Below are 14,911 nucleotides of genomic sequence, written 5' to 3' on the forward strand. Positions count from 1 at the left end.
CTGGGTTGCTTTGATCTCACCCAGGGAGCATTGTGTTTGTGGGCACTGGCACCAGACAGTGATAGGATAGGGGCTGAGGGGGTCTCAGAGACCAGGAAGGCAGCTCATTCTACCAGTCTCCTAATGTTCACTTGATTCCACAGGGACTGGTCAGGGCTCATTCTGGAGCAGAGATGACATGCCTAATGTGGAAGAAGCTGGAAGATGAACTAGCTGAGTTCAAACTTGCTTTTCAATGTATCCACATACCTCTTGGTAGTGATCCCAGTATGAAGGAGATCCCTAGCTTTTAGACAAAATATAGTATGCCCAGTACCAGGAGGATGCTGTCCATCTTTATCACCAGGGCTGTGTGGACACTCCTGTTCTGCAGTCACCATTTCCAAACTAGGTTATTATGTGCTTTCCTAGGGGCTGTTCTCAGATCAATCTAATGACTGAGGTAGGTGCACAAAGTGCATGCTTAGTAAGCAGAATAAGAACTGGTATCTTCAGGCCTAGGACTTCAACCCACCTAGCCTGACCTCCTGTATCATCAAATTACAGCCCATTCTCTCTGCAGGGAGTGCAACAGCTCATCTTGAATTCAGTAATGCACTTGCTAGAAAGGCAATCAAACCTGGATCAGAGGACAGAAAGGAATAGAGAATTCACTCCTTCTTTAGTATTTTGTTCCAGAGGATAATCACTCTGTAACAAATGTGAACCAGATGATTCATTTGATTCATTAGAATTTTTCTAACTCCAGCTCTTAGCATTGTTCTGGCTCTTGCTATGCCTTTCCCCCCTTGATTAGAACTCTTAAAACTGGCATTTTTCTCCCCATGTTAGAACTTGCACACTGTAATCAACCTGCCTCTCAACACTCTGTAACTGCCAAACCCAGCAATGTTCTGAGCTAGAATCTATGCTGTTCCTCTTAAAAGCAGTCCAGTTATCTGATTCATCCTGCCAGTAAAGACCATTCTATTACACTTTTTCCAGTTCCCTCTGCTTTCTCTTTATATAAATCTCGTGACATGGATGCACTGGCATTGTCTGTGTTTGTCTGTGAATTTTCCATATACAGTGGAAGGTGTTAGGGTTGGCTGCAAGACCCTGTGTGTCCACATAACTCACTGCCCAACCAATGTCTTTGTGCTGTATCTGTGGTTGTCTCTGAGCTGAAACTTCTCTCTACCTTGGGGATAAAAGGATGCTTTTGTATTTTCAATGGCCATCAGAAGTCTGAGATTTGGAGAAGTCACTCCCTAGAAGTCTTTTTAGGCAGTTATTTTAATGTGCACTAAGCCACCATGGCTCCAGTGATAGCTGTGTATTGTGCTTGATACTGGTTAAATGAAACGAAAAAATGAAATTAAACACCTGTTCCTAAAGAAGACTGTGCTTTCTTAGCTGCTTTCAGGAGAACCATCTGACTTGAGAGACTAAGGTCTTTAATTTTACCCTACCTTTTAATCTCATTGACATCTTCTGAACATTGTTTTCTGTGTGCAGAGCCTGGGGTAGACCAAGCAGTGGGAAAACAGACTGTGAGAGTCTAATAGCAGAAAGTAGAATAGACTGTGGCCAGACCATTTGTATCTGAGGGCTCCTGCACACTCTGTGGGACTCCTTGAACTTGCAGTTGGCTGTGTTTAGTGCCTGGTATGTCTGATAGGTTAAAAAACCCGAGTTTTGCCACTGCTGGGCAAGCCAAATGGTCCTTGTGAAGCCATTTCACTTCTTTTTTCCTTTTTCTTATATCCTTCCTTTCCTTTTTTCTTTTTTTTTTCTTTTCTACCATTTTGTTGCTTTTGGTTGGTTTGGTTTTTGTTTGTTTGGTTTGTTTTTGTGTTTCCTTTTGGGATATATAACATGTGAGCACTATCACTTAACCAAATTAGGTACACCACTAGAATTCTGAAATTAGTGGGGACGTGAATAAGCACTTTTGTCAATATAATTATTCCCATATACATCTGAACTGCAGATGCTGCTATGGAGCAAAAAATGATACCCTAGACTTCAATAAGTCAACCTGAACATCATCATTAAACCAGATATGTTGTTTCTGTTACTGAAATGAACTCTGGAACATCTGTGCAGACCCATTCCCAATGTTAAATTGTCACCTGTCACTATTTGGGAGTGTCAGGTATCACCGGAAATTCTGTTTGCTGCTTTCCTCAGCGGTGTTGCACAAACAGCCCTGAATTGCAGGTGACTCACCAAAACGTGCTCTTTTCTCTGGTAGCATCCTGAGGGATACGTTGGTGATATCTCACCAGATTTCTGGCATAGTCTGAATCTGGTGTCATTGGTGGGCAGGGTGTGACACAGCCAGGTATGCTGAGCACACACACACACACACACATGGGCTGTGCTGCCAGCAGCTCTGTGCTCCTCAGAGAAAGGCTGGGGGATTTGTTTAAATACCGAGAGACAAAGGCTTTAATCACAACACATTTTCTTAGGTAATATCAACAAACTGAGAAAAATCTGAAATTGCAACATGCTGGTTTTGGGCATGTGTTTGCTCTCCAGCAGTCTTTTTATTTCTCTGGTTTTAGTTACCTTTTGTAGTTTTATGACAGGTATGACAGGCTGGAGCCACTCTGCTTGTGAACACTTTTATCTCTTTGAAGATTCTCCTTTTGAAATGAAATGTTTCTTGGCCGTTCTTAGCTCAAAGGTGGAACTTTATATGGAGCGTGATGGAACTGTTTGCAGTGGGGGGAACTCCAGAGCAATTTTACTTCCTTTGAAGATGCGTGCTGTTCCTGAAGCTACTTTTGTGCAGTAGGAAAATCATCTGGGGCCAAGCAGGAAGTTGTGAGGTCAGTGGCACATCCCAGAGAGCCCTCGCCTATCCCTTCCCTGCCCCGGAGACGGCTCTGGGCACTCAGGATAGGCACGGAGAACTTTTGGACAGATTTATTTTTAAAACCCACATCTGAGGGTGGGCCTGCACAGCCCACATGAACTCCTTGCTGGGTACACGCCGGTAGTGCTGGAGCCATTGGTTCCGTTTGGTGGGTTTTCTTCCACCCACCCGTGCGTTTGAAGCTCGTTGCGCTGCGGGAGCTGAGGGAGAATCCGCTCAGAGCCGCGCCGAGGGGATCCCCAAGGCCGAGCCGAGCTTTCTGAGGCACCGCCGGCACGGCTGAGGGACGGCCCGCTCCTGGCGGGGCCGAGGGCTTCCCTCAGGGCACCGGAGAGTGCTGGAGGGACACCCTCAGGCCCACGCTGGAAACAGATGAGGCGCCGACCTAAGCGGCTGGCGGACCTCTCGGGGCTGTCTGAGGGGGGATGAGAATGCGCCCGAGACGGGCTGAGGGTGGCGCGCGCACGGCCGCCGGAGCGCTGCACAGCACGGGCGAGCAGGCACCGGCTGGGCCGGCTCCCGGCGGCCGCGCGGAGCCCTCGGGCCGCTGGGCGGGGCGCGCTCGGGGCGGGGCGGGGAAGGGGCGGATCCTCCCCGCGCCCCGCCCCGCCGGCCCCGGCCCCGCCCGGGCTGTCAGAGCCGGCCTGTCCCGGGCAGGCTCGGGGCGACCGCGGGATGCGGCGCTGAGCGCGCTCCGCTCGCCTTCTCCGTCCGTCTGTCCGCCCGTCCATCGGTCTCCCCGCCCGGGCTCCCGCACGCCGAGGTTCCCTCCCGCAGTCCATGATGTGCCTGGAAAGCGACGGCTCCTCCGGCAGCAGCCCGGTCTGCGGCGGGCGGCTCCGAGCTGGCGACGAGGAGGAGGAGGAGGACGGCGAGCGGGGCTGCTGCGGCCGGGGTGCCGAGGGCGAGGTGCAGACGCTGTCGGGCAGGATGAACCCCCCGGCGGCCGGCAAGCACCCCGACCGCCCCGCCGCCCTCCGCAAGGCGCCGACCCTCGGCCGGGCCCGGGTAGCGGCCGCCGGCATCCTCAGCGTGGGCAACGTGCTCAACTACCTGGACCGGTACACCGTGGCAGGTGAGCGCACCCCGCGGCTCTGAGAGCATCCCCCGCTGCCCGGGGACAGCCCTGCCCGGGCGCGGTGCAGCCGCCGCCGTCCCGGGGCTGTCCCGGGCTCGGGTCAGCGGGGCTGGAGAGGAGGCATGGCGTGAGGGATGCGGCGCGGCCGGTGCCCATTGTGCGGCCGCTCCGGTATTGTTCTCTAGTTTGTCTGAATTTTACCGAAAATAAGAGGAGCGCCCTTTGTTTGTGTGGGCTCGATGGCGGAATGGGTGCCCGGTGGGGTTCGGGAGGCAGCGGCGGTGGGAGCGGAGGGCGCTCGGCGAGGCTGGGCGATGGCAGACGCGGTATCGATCCCGCACGGGGGTGAAGGCTGCGGGCGACAGGTGCAGCTGCGGCCGGAGACACACAGGCTGCTGCCAGACGTGCGAGCGCGGTGTGTCCCTGGGTGAAAATCGCAGCGAAGCAAATCCCCTTTGCTTTGTTTCTGCGGAGCGCGTCCAGCCTGGAACAGCCGGCTGCCCTTCAGCCCTGTGCCAAGGAGGGTCCCTTCGCTGCAGAACTCCCGAGCAGGTGACAGCAGAGCTGGCAGGAGCGGCCGCAGGAGGAGCAGCTAGGCAGCTGCAATGCACTTTGCAGAGCTCGGGTTTCTTAAGGTAAATGTTTAAAATCATGCGCTGGTGGATGTGTGACCAGCCGTAGTGTGTGAACCACTATGCTCCTCAGTACTTACTACTACTGTGAAGCTCCGCTCCAAAGCAAATGTCTGTTTGGATGTTTACTGTGCCATCCCTAGAGAGGACTCCTTGTTTATTCTTGTCAGGCAATAACAGCAGGGAAGAAGATCATCACTGAACTTTTTCTAATTAGAAATGAAGTAGGCTTGTTGGTAATCAACCGTCTCATGTCATTAGAATATAATACATATTCTCTGTTTGGCAATACTGATAATTTTATCTTCAGAGTTTACAAAGGGGTTTGTGCATGTATAAATTTTTCTCTATGCATATATATGTTTTAATCACTAGGACTCAATGTGGTGTTAAGCAAATCCAATATTTGTTTATACTACATTAAAATAATATATGTTTGTAGGGCAGTGATAGAGAGCAAGGGACATAAATCTAAGTCACCATTGTTAGAATTAGTTGGCCAGGTTGTATTTATTTTGTCTGGAGTAGGGAGATGGGGAGGATTACAAGGAGAATTTAGCTGGCACCATTGTGGATTTTTTGTTTTTCTTTTTAGATGTGGCTTGTTCCTTCAGGAAATGTAAAGGCCAGTATTGGAAGGTATTAAGTTCTCTGCTGGTAGTCAGTCTGTTACAGAAGGAAGCTTGAAGATAGAAGGTTAAGCTGCTATTATTGAAGGAAGTTGTAGTGTGCTCCCTTGCCCTCAAATAGGGACCTCTCTAAATTGAGTTTTTCAAAGCACCTTTAATGCATGGTCAGCTTCATTTTTAGGAAGCTATTCCTCTAACATGCATTCTTAAGAAAAAAATCCCATCTAGTTCACCTATTTGCTCTAGCACTTCCACCAAGACCTTTGCCATCTGATTTTTCTGCCTGCAAAAACTGAAAGCTTTTCTGGAAAGGCTGGAAAGTGCCTGACCAAGCAGAAGATAAAAATGCCTGCCTACTGTAATGTGGCATTGCCAAACCCAGTCTGTGATAGCTGGTATTTCTAGGACAAGCTCTGGTATTACTGTGCTCAATAACTGCCCTGTGGAACTTATCTATTAACATTCAGCTAGATATCAAAGGTTTAAGATCTCAGACATCAGACTTGCCTTTGGGGACAGAATCAAACTTTGCATGGACTTTGTCTTCTGTCAATTAGTATTTACTTTTCAAACTGGTGTTATATAAAGTGCTAATCTAAAACATGAAATAATTTAAATCCAGTGTAATAGAAGAGTTGTGGTAATAAAAATTATATGTTTTGAGCTCAAAACTGACTTGATTATAAAGTCTTCTCTAAAAGTAATCTTTACTTTTGTATTTTGAGTCTTAGCACATACCACATGCTTATGTGATGTGCACTTGCAGATGAATCAAGCTAGCACTTTGAATATGCAGCTTATGTCTCAAGACAGGTAATAATTAGTAAATACAACTCTCCAGACCTTCAAAGTACATTTCAAATATGAATTGTTGCAGCAACGTAATAAGAGATTTTAACACCAGCCATGTTATGGCAGGGGAAGTAGCATCAGAAGTTATGATTTACCTAAGGCAAGTGGACTGTTGTGAGAACTGGAATTAATTTCTGGTTCCAGCTCTATTGGAAACAAAGTGTTAGGAGAGCAGCAGTACCAATGGAAACTGGTTCCTGAGGATTTGTCTCTAGGGCGATCCCTGCTGTGGATTCTCTGATGTCAAATAAGTTGACCTTTGTCATTAGCCTTTCTCTTCTTGTCTTGTAAGAGGCTTGCATCTACCCAACTATTTTTTAAAAATGAAAGTGTTGGAAGCTTTGGGATTTCTTCCTGCTGTCAAATTTAGTCAAAGGCAGGTCAGTGGCCTCAAAAGGAATTAGCAGGCAGCTGACAGACAGACATAGGCCAACAGTGTATCCAGCTGTATGGGCACAATACCCCAAGTACATCTTCTGTCTTACTTGAGAACTTAGTTGCAATCATTTTGGTTGGCCAAAAAGTATAAGAAAAAGCAAGTATATATTTAGTGTGTATACACACACGCACACATATATACATATATATATAAACAAGTGTATGCAAGTATATTTATTTACTGGGGAAAAAATCATACACAGAGTTAGTTCCAGATGTAATTTCCTGAGTGTCTTCCACTATTTTCTAACATAGCCTCACAGAAGCTGGATAGCATGTATCCAGTCAATGTAAGAGCATCTTATGTGATAGGAAGAACTAGGCTGACCTGTCCTATAGCACATCTTGCTCTTAAAAGTAAAATCTTTTGCATTGCTACAAAGCAAACAGCAAACGTATTATTTCTTGGTGTTTACACTCTGGACACATAAACATTGTGTATAATTATTTGGGTTTGGGTAATCTTTTTTTCAAGTGCAACACACAAGGAAGTAGCTGCTTATTTTCCTGGCTTTGGTTTAATGACTTCCCAGTATGGACTAAATGAGTTTATGATTGGATGTGCCTTTTTGGTATCTGGGACAGAGCTCGAGTGCAGTTTCCAAGATACAGGGCATACACAGCTTCACACCTGACACTAAGTTTGCTGCTTTTTTGGGAATCCATGATGAAAATGGGCCTCCACTGAGGACTGGCCTGTTTCTTAATGTTTCAGAATAAGTTCCTTCCAGTGCTTAAAAATAAAGAGTCTGTACAGCAGTAGTGAGTATTTCAATAAGATCCTTATGTTTACAAAGAGTTGGAAATTTCCAGTATGTGTGAAGTATGGAACATACTGATATTTGGAAGAAGCTGTCCCAGACAAAAAGTGCCAGTGCCTCTACTGTGGCTCTTGTAAAGAAAAGATTGAAAACTCAATCAGTGCTGACCATTACCACTTTGAAGGGAAATGATCCTCTGCAATTTTCTTAATAGGTCTTTGATCATACTGACAACAGTTGCCTGGAGAGAAAGCATTCTTTCAAAAGCTGTGATATTTCACTGCTGTTAGGATAGCAAACGAGTAAGGACAAGGGGAAAACAAAAGTAATGAAACCATTGCAGATTTCCTGTGAAACTGTAGGATTTCAGCCATCCCATGATGCTAGGACATATCTTCTTCCTTAATGAAGTTTTGGGAAAAGTCATCTTGCCTTCCAAACTTTCAGAAGCTTGGAATGTGGTTTCACAATTATACCATGGGTGACCTTTTACTGTGCCTGCTGTTGACGATGAAAATAGTCTTGCTTCATTAGGGTGTCACCTCCACCTTCTAATTCAGATGCTACTTCCTGGCATTTCTGTAGTGCTTTAATTTAAAGGTAACGATTTAATTAAGCTGCAGAACTACCCAGAAAAGTAAATGAGTCTCACTGTCCCACTGCAGAAGGGGAAACCAAGTTGCAGAATGCTGGTGATTTGCCTGTGGTAATGGAGTTAGTGGCAGAGCCTTGGCTGGTATCAGTTCATCCTTGAGGTTCTCCATCCCTGTCACACAGTATGTCACAGACTTTGGTCAGCTGTTTTTGTCCTTTAAGTGTCTGCAACTTGCTAATAACTGTATTTGTGTTAATTAGCCTCTCATTACAACACATAGTTGCAAATCAAATGCCATTCTTTGAAGATACACACATGCAAATGATCACGGAAAGTTGAAAGTCAAGTTTACAACTATGTACTACAGACTCCAGCTGAAGGGTTAGGAAAGGTTCAGCACTAACTCTCAAGTGCAAAGACATTGAAGAGGATGTGAGCTAAAACGGCTTCTTTTTACTTGTGAGCTCACATTTCTGATAGTAACATAGTGCCCCATTGAGTGCTTCATAGTGAATGTAGCCAGAGATTTCACATGGAATAGGATAAAAAGAGCCCCTTCTCCTCTCGTAACAAGACTATACTCAGTGCTCATAGCTCTAGGGAGGGAAGTATTAAGACACAGCTCTGGAAGGGCTGTAATGCTGGAAAATATTAGAAAATAATACTGACAGAATGCACTTGAGGCAGTAGTGCTGCCAGCTCACACATGTGAGAGTTTGTGAAAGGATGACAGTGTTTTACTTGGGCAGCAGGGACCTGTTACTGACTCAGAATTGAACAAGTCCTGCTTTGGGAGCTGAAGTTAGACTTGAACCTCGTGCACTTCAAAAGCAGGAGACAGAAAATGTTCTGCAGCACAATGACAGGGACTGTGCCATAGTATCTTGTTCTCTAGTGTTGTTTTCCCTGTGGGATGGGCTTTATTGCAAAGGCTGCTGCTTCCTGTTTGCTGATTCTTATGCGAGTTGGCAGGATTTGTTCCAGAGTATTTTACATTTCAAGTGAAGTCTTATTATGTTTAATCATAGGATTTTTTTCTTCCTTGTGCTGTAGGTTTGCCAGATACTAACTATCTTTGTTATTATGTGCAGATTTTCCTGTTTGACTCTGAGATCCCCTTTCATGCATGTTGATTAATTTTATCCCCAAAGCATCCAAGCCATCACAGCCAGAGAATGTGGCCTTTATTACATGGAGTTAATATACTCATAAATATTGAGTGTTTTCTTAAGAATAATGTAATGTTCTTATTTGTCCCTTGATCTCTGTGACTGTCAACACCAGAAGCTTTGTGATAAAGCTTCTTTGGTCAAAAGTGTGGGAAATCTGTAATCATTCCTTCAGACTTCTCAAATACCATACCAAGCTGCAAGAGGGTTAAATTCTAATAAATGGGACTAACTGAGAACATTTACTCTTCATTTTTTCCGGTACACTGTGCATGAGAAGCAAATAAGCTGCTGATGAGGTAGCATGATGGGTTATAAATTTGAACAGATATTGTTAAAAACTGTTGACTTTTCCTGTAATACAAAATCCCATAGCTCTTGCTTGGTATTTCAATTGCTGAGGAACTTGTGGTTGAAAGGTGTTATAATGTATCACCTACATCAAATAAGGTTTGTAAAGGTCTTGAGGTTCCATATAACTATCAAAAAAAGCTCCTGGTACCTCTTCAGGAGATTCAATGGGAAACCATAATTCATTATTTTATTGGACAGATAAAAATTAGGATGTCCAGAGATCAGAATTCTTCTCAGTTATTTGTTTACATCACCATTGCTTGATTTGTTTTATAACCAGGACATTGTTGTGCAGCTTCTATAGAATAAGGTGGTGCACCCAAAGTACTTATAGCCCACATCTATCACCATATCTCCAAGATATCAGAGCTGTAGGCCAAGGATGAAGAGTCAGAGGGACACAAGAGACAGCATTGGTGAGTGGGAGAGGTCCCAGAAGATGAGCAGATGTGGCTTTTTGGTAGGCAGTATAGGCAAGGGGTGAGGGGGGATGTGAGGAAAGAAAAGGGCAGCTTTCAACAGGACTTTACAAACAGCATCTTCCAGACATGATGAGTGTCACGGGAGAAAGGATGAAGATGTCTGCTGGAAATGGAGAAAGGTGGATGATGCCCTTCTGGCTGAGAGAGTTTTGTGGAAATTTGCACTATGGATGTAGGGTGATGAGTGTTCTAGAAAAAATGTGTGTGTGCAAAATGAGTTCTACAAAGAACCTGTGAGGTGCCTAAGGGACCAGGGAAGTTAATGGGAGCTGAGCAAAATGGGCTTGGGCTCAGAGCCCAGAGAGGTGTAAGTGAGGTGAACAACACCTCATGGTTTCCAGAGAAATTTAGAGTACACATCTTGGCATGGACCTCTCCTGTAAATTGCATTTTTGGTGAACTGGCCTGAAATTCTTGTACTGAAAATCAAGAGGCAAATCTGAGACAAAATAAGGGGCAAAATAAGAGAAAAAAGCCCACAAACAACCCAAACCAAATAACAATTCCCCAGTAGTAGTCATTACTACTGAGTTCTTTACTACTAGATGCCCTCTTTGGTACTGTAAAATCTCTCACCCTGCGATTCATCAACTGGATGAGGACCCCACCTAGAACTGCTGAGCTGCCGAGCACAGCAGGCATCTCATGCATGGTTTTTCTTTTCTTGACACATCTGTTTTCATTGTTACATTGTGTGTGTTTTTTGTCTGATGTAACCCAGCTATTTCTGTAGGGTTGCAGGGAAAGGAAGTGAAAGGCAGGGAGCAATAATATCCGTGCTCCTGGTTTTACAGCAGTATATAAAACATCAGCAGGATGAGGATGGAAGGGATCCTGGCTGACTGAAGGGATGTGGAATCCTTCCTGCTTGTGGCCATGGCTTTGGACCTGTCACCAGTCAGGAATGGCTGAAGGTTTCCTTTGGAAGGTTCTTGAATGGGGTTGCTCTTTCCACTCTTCATGGTGCTCTGTGTTTCATGAGAGCCTCTGCACGTGGCTGGAACCACCACATTATCTTTCACTATCATTATCATTTTAAAAATGACAGAGTAAGGAAAGGAATTCTTCTGCCAGGCTGAACTTTCTAGACAGCAATGGAGCATGTTGTGAGAACAACATCCCACCTACTCTGTACTTCTGGTTTTGAGGAGATAGGTATCAATCCTCCTTCTCCAGAGCTGATCTCCTACCACAACTGAAATCATAGAGCAATTTTGGCTTAAGAGAAGGGAGAGAAAATAAAAACTAGGCTTTATGTCTTGCCTTTCCTAAGTTCACGCTTGAGCAATATAAACATACCAGGGCTATGTTGTTGGTAAGCAATATTATCTCTTACAGAGATTTTTTTTTTTGTTTCTTTTTTGTTTGTTTGTTTGGGGTTTTTTTGTATTTTTCTTATGCTTCTGCTGGTGGCCAACAACTGCAGTAGCCGAACAGAAGAGCAGGGAGAAAAGACCAGTGTTTATCTGGAGAGTAGCTGTAGTAGCAGCTTGGAGTTTGGCTGGCAGAGTGAGAGAACCCCATGCTGGAATGAAAATCCTTTCAGCCTTGGCATGTGATGATTTTTTGTTTAATTTTTTTTATTTTAAGGCTCCATTGAACCAAAACTGCAGTAATCCATCTTACTCCTTGTTCAGACTTCTGCCAATAATTATGTAAATAACAGATCACAGTTAATTATTTGTTTCATAGCTTCCTATTTTCTCTATTTGTATTACTAACATGTCATTATTGTCTTAGAATACAGCTCTGTGTTCTTGGCAACGTGGAAAACAACAAAAATGGGTAAAATGACAGTGGCAACAGGACTGGTGTCTGTGTGAAGTCTGCAGGGCCTGAATTGAACTGCCTGAAGGTTAACTCTGATTCCCATGGCTGTCCTGGGATTTGCTGTTCTGTGCTCTCTGCATATTCTCATTTCAGAGAAGTGATCCCTCAGGAGGGTTTGCCAACAAAGCAGTATGGATCTGAAAGGTAGGGTGGGGGTCTTGCCCTGCTGTTGATTCGCAATTTTCACTTTTCTCTGCCTGTCATGTTTGCATTTCATGATTTGTGCCTGTGTGGTGGTGATGACCTTGGAAGTTTTGCTTTTAATCCTGGCTTAGGCAGCTACTTTAGTACAGCTTTCCTGTCAGGTGGGCAGTTTGGGAAGTTCACAAATCGCTGTGTCTTCTTGCTCTGTTCCTCTTCAGTGAGACTTTTCATTTGAAAATGGGAGACTGTGACAGGATTTCTTTTCTAAGAATTTGCACAAGATACTGTATTCTCATTTTCACATTGCTTGTAGTGTTGGTGGTTTTTTTCCATCAGACTGGTGCTTGTAAACTTTGCCCCAGCCAGACCCACTGGGGCTTGGCTGTCCCAGGCTGTAGGATGTAAATAATTTGATGTGACATCAGCTGACCAAGTGCCACTGCCATCCAGGCTTCAGTCCCTGGGCAGGTTGGTGGATGAAATGTTGCTTATGGGATGCTGAATCAGAGCTGCTTAAGCACTTTGGGCCAGGCACTAATTTTGTGCAGTTTCTGGCGTGCTCTCAGTGCTAAATAATAATTAATACAGAATTGCAACACTATTAATAAATACCAACTGTGCAAACTATGCAATAAGGAGAAATTATTTCAATTGCACTAGTGTGGCTCATAAAGGGGGGGGTCATTGCCTGTGTTGGTGTGCTGAGGTATTAGAACTCAAATATTGCTGCAGTTATACCAGTGTTAAAACATTTCTAATAGTCTTGTTATTTCCGTCTAGCAGCCAGAAATGCTGACTAACTTTCAGGATAACAATCTTTTATATATTCAGGAAACAAAATACCCAAGGGCCACTGGTGACTGACAGTTACAGTGCTCTGATTAAAACTGACAGTTCCTGATCAGCTCCATCTTGGCTGTGTTAGTTTCTTTTCTCATGGGGAAGAGAAGACAGAGGACAAAAAATTGTTTAATGTAATAATATTAGGATATGAGATTTTTTTTTTTTTCCTTTGCAGTTTTCCAGGAATTTGTAACTCAGAAGTACCAAAGTACCTGAGTAATAGTGCTTGGAAGGGCAAACATTAATCTCTCCATAATGATTTTCCTGTAACAAGGTAGAGAAAATGCCAAGTGTTGGTTTCTAGTCATTGATTTTTGACTGTAAGAACAATGTGCTGAGGTTCCTGAGTTTCTGATGATCAGTTTGCATGTTGTATTCCCAACTGGAATAAAGGAAGGCACAAAGGAATCTTCCCAAAGGAAGATTTTTTTCCCCTCTAAATGAGAGGAATTGTGGTGCTTTTGCTCATTTGCACTTACATACAGACTGCATAAGCAATTACTCAATCCCCAATGAAAAACCTTGAGTAGCTGGACAGAACATGAGGTTGTTGGGAGCCACTGGTGCTCCACATAGTGAGTATATCTCCTGCTCTCCTCCCTTGCCCTTCTCTCCAACAGCATTTCTTAGTCATTGAGGAAATAACTTTATTTCCTTTACCTCTGTGTTTTTTTATTCTCCTTTTTACAGGTATAGAGAGGCTGGATGCTCGGGAGCAGTTAGCAACCCCTCCCCAGCATCTGTTGCTGTGTGCTTTTCGGCTGTGGGGTGTACCTTGAACTGTACAGAGGAGCTGCAAAAGCAATAAAATTAACAAGTTCTCTTCATTACTTACTTCATTATAGAAGGGTCTTGGCAGATCTGCTGAAGTCTAGGGTCACTTGCTATTTCCTTCTTGAAACATTTTTAAGTAGTTGCAATTTTCACCTCTTAAATGCTGGTAATTCCAGCTGTTTAAGGTGCAGCTTTATGTTACTACAAAGCTACCAAAATTTTCAAGTTTTTGGACTGTGAATCAAGAGAGTTGCAACAGTTGCTGGAGAAAAGAGAGATAAATCACATTTGGTCTGCATTTCATTGTGCTTCTTAAACTTCTGGCTGGAAGTGGCCAAATTAGTAATGTTTCTGTAGTTGTAGTATGTTCGAAAATATGTAATGGTTTAAATGTCAAACTGCACCTTATTGCAAGCTTACATTTGCCTCTCAAGTGTGCATTTAAATCACCTGCATTGCTGAAAGCCACTTAACAAGAATAAATCAAAAGTGGAGCTAATGTTTTCAATAAAACCAGAAGTTATGTAAGTAGCTGGAGAAAGGTTTCTGTCTGTAAGCAGATGCAATCAAAACTGAATCAGGATTTAACATTTTTGATTTAAATATTTAGTCAAGCTCTATTATACCATCCCTTCTCATTTCATCCATGACTGGGAAATACATTCATCACCATTTAGAAATTACTGGGCTTTGTAACCTGATGATGTTTGGTTTTATTCACTCAGACTTGTGCAATTGAAGCACAAACCACTTCAGTCCTGAGTGGGAGAGATTTCCTGGGCCACTGCGGCCTGCAGAAGAGGTTTGTGTGTACAGCACGAGCCCAGCAGTGGGAGAGCTCACATTGTCCAGGCAGTCATAGATGTTCCACCTGTGGCCTCTGTCCAGAGTCTGCCAGAAAACAACAGGCAGGCTCAGCCATGGTGTGGACACCACTACTTAGTAGATTTGTATCACTGATCTGATAATTAAGATGTTTGTAAACTCCATTAATCACCTTTTTTTTTTTTTTTGCTGGCAAGATCTCTACTTTTCAATGCTCCAGTTCTCTTTGTAGATTAAAAAAAATGTATAAAAAGTTTTTGCTTTAATGAAGGAAGCTGCTGAGAAGAAAATTCATTATTATTAATTATTTTTTATTTTATTTTATTTTATTTTTCCACTGTTTTCAGGTGTTTCTTTTATTCTGCCCAAGAGCAAGATTTTGGTGGGTTTTTTGATCAATGCCTTTGACATAATGTAGAACATCCTTGTTTGCAGCTTCCATTCAAACATGTGGACTCCAGTTGCCTCTGCTAGTATTGAGTCATTAGGACAGAAGAACTAAAATACAGTCATGCAGGAAGTTTCTATTTTAAAAAAAAGTTTATAAGTATAGTGTTTCTAAAATATATTGGCTCCTTTGTAATTACACACTATAGATATTAATACATATAATTATGAAAGTATAATTAGACTCTGGTA

The 14,911-nt window shown here is 43.7% G+C and overlaps 1 protein-coding gene across 8 annotated transcripts in view; it reads left to right on the forward strand.

Annotated features, from left to right (window-relative positions):
- Window positions 1–3,491: 3,491 nt before the first annotated feature.
- The window catches only part of LOC110482089 (sphingosine-1-phosphate transporter SPNS2), a 133,622-nt gene continuing 122,202 nt past the window's right edge, over window positions 3,492–14,911 (forward strand). For 3 of the 8 annotated variants that reach the window (XM_085557563.1, XM_085557561.1, XM_085557562.1), the window contains exon 1: window positions 3,495–3,941. In XM_085557563.1, coding sequence (XP_085413689.1) covers window positions 3,647–3,941 — 295 coding nt within the window. In that variant the 5' untranslated portion in view covers window positions 3,495–3,646. Of the gene's footprint in view, window positions 3,942–14,911 lie in introns of all 8 variants that reach the window. The other 5 variants (XM_085557565.1, XM_085557564.1, XM_085557567.1 and 2 more) reach the window with 4 other exon arrangements.

Source organism: Lonchura striata, chromosome 19, assembly GCF_050655825.1.
Source record: "Lonchura striata isolate lonStrDom1 chromosome 19, ASM5065582v1, whole genome shotgun sequence".
NCBI classification, from domain to species: Eukaryota; Metazoa; Chordata; class Aves; order Passeriformes; family Estrildidae; genus Lonchura; species Lonchura striata.